Source organism: Emiliania huxleyi (assembly GCF_000372725.1).
Source record: "Emiliania huxleyi CCMP1516 chromosome Unknown EMIHUscaffold_161, whole genome shotgun sequence".
Classification (NCBI taxonomy): domain Eukaryota; phylum Haptophyta; order Isochrysidales; family Noelaerhabdaceae; genus Emiliania; species Emiliania huxleyi.
In genome coordinates, this window is record NW_005200970.1 from 105,685 (window position 1) to 108,907 (window position 3,223).

Genomic DNA, 3,223 nt, shown 5'->3' on the forward strand with positions numbered 1-3,223 from the left:
GGGGGGGGGGGGGGGCGGAGAAGGTCCCGGCAGCCGCACCTCCCAGGCTCTCAGCGCCGACGTTGTCGCTCCCCTAGATTCCCCTCGCCTGGCTCTAAGCGAGTAAGGAGTATATATCGCTTATCGGGCGTTGAGGGTGGGCGGCGGCGCAAAGCGGGTCTGGCCGCGCGTCCATCGCCGCGAGCCTCGCGGTCGCGACACACCCGGCGGCGGCTCTCGCCGGGCCGGTGTCTGCTCTCGCGGGGCCGGTGTCTGCAGCCTCCTGGAGCCTAGCAGTAAGGCGGCCGGCGGTGGGGCGGAGGCTGGTCAGGCATCGAGTACCATACCCCGCAAAAAGTCCGAACCCGGGACTAGTCCCGGTGCGGGTGGCGGCGACCTGGCAGCGTGCGCCTCTCCCTCGCGCGTCTCCGCTACCATGGAGGCCAACCGCGAGTCCGCGATTGACGCGCTCACCAAGGCCCGCGCGAAGAAGGACGCGGGCGACCACGCGAGCGCCGTCCGCCTCGCGGAGAAGAGCCTGCGGATCTGCAAGACGGAAGAGGCGCAGGCGTTCCTCGACTTTCTGGTCAAGTTTGGGCCGGGCTCCGAGGCGGCCAAGGCGATCGACCGGGTCCTGCAGGCCGCTGATCACTACGCCGTGCTAGACGTGGCGCCGGACGCCGACGCGCCGGCCGTCAAGCGCGCGTACCAGCAGCGGGCGCTCAAGATCCACCCGGACAAGAACCACGCGGCGGGGGCGCAGCAGGCGTTCCAGAGGCTGAACGAGGCGCACAACACCCTCTCCGACCCCGCCAAGCGCCGAGAGTACGACCTCAAGCGGCCAGCCGCCTCGGGAAGCGCGGCGCAGGCCGGCCCGGCGTGGGGCGCGGCCGCCGGATGGCACTCAAAGCCGCAGCCGCAGCCGCGGCCGGGCGCGGTGCCACGCGCCTCGGCGGCCTCCGCCGGGGGGTACCGCCAGCCCCGCCCCGCCGGCGCCTCCTCCTCCTCCTCCTCCTCTTCCTCCGGCGGCGGGCCCGGCGGCGGGCGCGGCGCCGGCAGCGCGGCGGACAGGGCGGCGGAGGCGGGGAGGGCGGCGGAGGTGCAGGAGGTGCAGCGGGAGAACGCGGTGCTGCGGCAGCAGGTGGAAGAGCTGCGGCAGTACGAGAGGCGCGCGGTGCAGCTGAGCCAGGCGCTCAACCAGGAGCAGCTGCAGCGACGCAGGGAGGAGCAGGACCACCGCGAGCAGATCGCGCGCTGGACGGCGCTGCAGCGCTCGTGGACAAACAAGACGTCCGAGACGGAGAGAGCGCTGCACGAGCGCGACGAAGAGGTGCGGCGGCTGCATCTCCCCAGATCTCCGCAGATCTCCCCTGATCTCTCCCCATCTCCCCCCCTCTCTCCCCATCTCTCCCCCTCTCTCCCCATCTCTCCCAATCTCCCCCCATCTCCCCCCATCTCCCTTCTCATAGGTGCAGCGGCTGCGGCGTACCACCGAGAACGACCGCATCGAGCTCGAGGCGCTGCGACGCTCCCACGCCTCGGCCGCCTCCCGCCGCGCCGCCGTCGAGGCGAGGCTGGAGTCCGAGGTCGCCGCGACGGGCGAGCTGCACCAGATCTGCGACGCGCTGCGCAAGCAGCTGGCGGCGCAGGCGCGCCCCGGCGTGGCAGGAGGCACGAGCTTGGCTGCTGCAGGGCCGAGCAGCGACCTCGCCGCCGCCGGCGCGTCGAGCCAGGGCGGAGGGCGGCTGGGCCTTCCGGAGGAGATGGTCGAGCGGCTGCTGCAGCAGGGGCAGGCCGGGCTCGAGGGGCGGGGGGAGGGGAAGCTGGCTGCGCCGGCGGGGGCGGCGCTGCGCGTGGCGGAGGGGCGGCGTGGCGGCGGCGAGGAGGAGGAGGAGACCGGGGCCCCGCGCCACGGCCCGTCTTGGCGGCTCGAGCTGCGGCCGTTGGCACCGGAGCCGGTGGCGGCCGCGGGCGGGCAAGACCCTCGCAGGCCGATTCGCCTTCCGCTGGGCAAGATCAACGAGGCGGTCGCTGTCGGCCGCTCGTGGGCCCGAGAGGGCCCGAGAGGGCCCGAGGGGACCCGAGGCTGGCCGAGGTGATAGGCGGTGGTCGTGGGCCGCTCGTCGCGCGAGCACGCAAACTCGTTCGAGATCAACGACCCGCTCGTCAGCAGGAAGCACGTCCGGATCGACACCAAGGCGTGGCCGGTGCCGGAGCAAGGCGTGCGCGGCGAGGACGTGATCGCGGTCGCGACGGCGCTCGGCGCAAACCCGATCGGCGTGCGGCACCACGCGGACGATTCGGTGGAGAAGGCGGACCGCCGGCTCGTGGTCCGAGATCACCCGAGATTACGCGAGATGACCCGAGAGTGGCCGAGGCGATAGGCGGACCGCGGCGAGACGCTCAACTTGTTTCACGGAGACGTGCTCGCCCTCCTCGCCGCCGACAACGCGCACCCCGCGCGGTACGAGTATTCGGTCGTCCACGTCTACGGCACTCTGCCAAACAAGGCGCCACCCGCCGCGGCGCTGCCAAACCCGCAGCAGCAGCAGCAGCAGCAGCAGCAGCAGCAGCAGCAGCAGCAGCAGGCGCAGCAGCAGCAGCAGCAGCAGCAGCAGGCGCCGTATCACGGAGGTACATTCCACACGCCAGCCACACCGCTCGGCCAGGCCGCCGCGGCGTGGGCCTCCGGGGCGGGCGGCATCGCGCCGGCGGCCGGCGCGGCGGCCGGCGGCGGAGCAGCAGCAGCTGTCCCCTCTCCCAAGCGGCAGCGACTCGAGCAAGAGGGCGGCGACGGCGACGCGGGCAGCCTCAGAGGCTCACACGAGTGCCCGATCGAGCTGTGACGCGAGGCGTCCGCGTCTGGCTGTGGTGTGTCCCCCCTCCCCGCGTTCGAGTAGTAGCTGTGTGTTGCGATGCATGTGTATCCCCCGCCCCCCCCATCCTCATCCCTTGGCCTTGCTGCCCCAGAGGGCGCCGCTCACCCGCGACTACGTTTTCATGTGTATATGATCGCACCCGAAGCACCTTCGCAACTCCACATCACCATTCCGAGGGCTTCAGGTGGTGCTCACGCGCGACGAAAAGCGGAAAGGGGAGAAGCGAGAATCGACGCGATGCGTGTACAAAGCATACAAGAAGAGGAGAAAGAAGAGGAGAGACACCGGTGATGACGAAACAGAAACTAGCGCAGGCCAGAGCAGGGCAGACCCGGGGACGGGGGAGTCGGAGCAGACGGCATCGG

At 71.6% G+C, this 3,223-nt stretch overlaps 1 protein-coding gene across 1 annotated transcript; it reads left to right on the forward strand.

The window, feature by feature from the left end:
* Nucleotides 1-415: 415 nt before the first annotated feature.
* On the forward strand, nt 416-2,825 carry EMIHUDRAFT_455903 (hypothetical protein; the record flags this gene model as incomplete). Its single annotated transcript, XM_005785328.1, has 7 exons — nt 416-804; nt 1,147-1,309; nt 1,476-1,745; nt 1,914-2,006; nt 2,082-2,291; nt 2,364-2,456; nt 2,751-2,825. 7 exons carry the CDS (start codon nt 416-418, stop codon nt 2,823-2,825), a joined length of 1,293 nt encoding a protein of 430 aa, XP_005785385.1.
* Between the last annotated feature and the right edge of the window lie 398 nt (nt 2,826-3,223).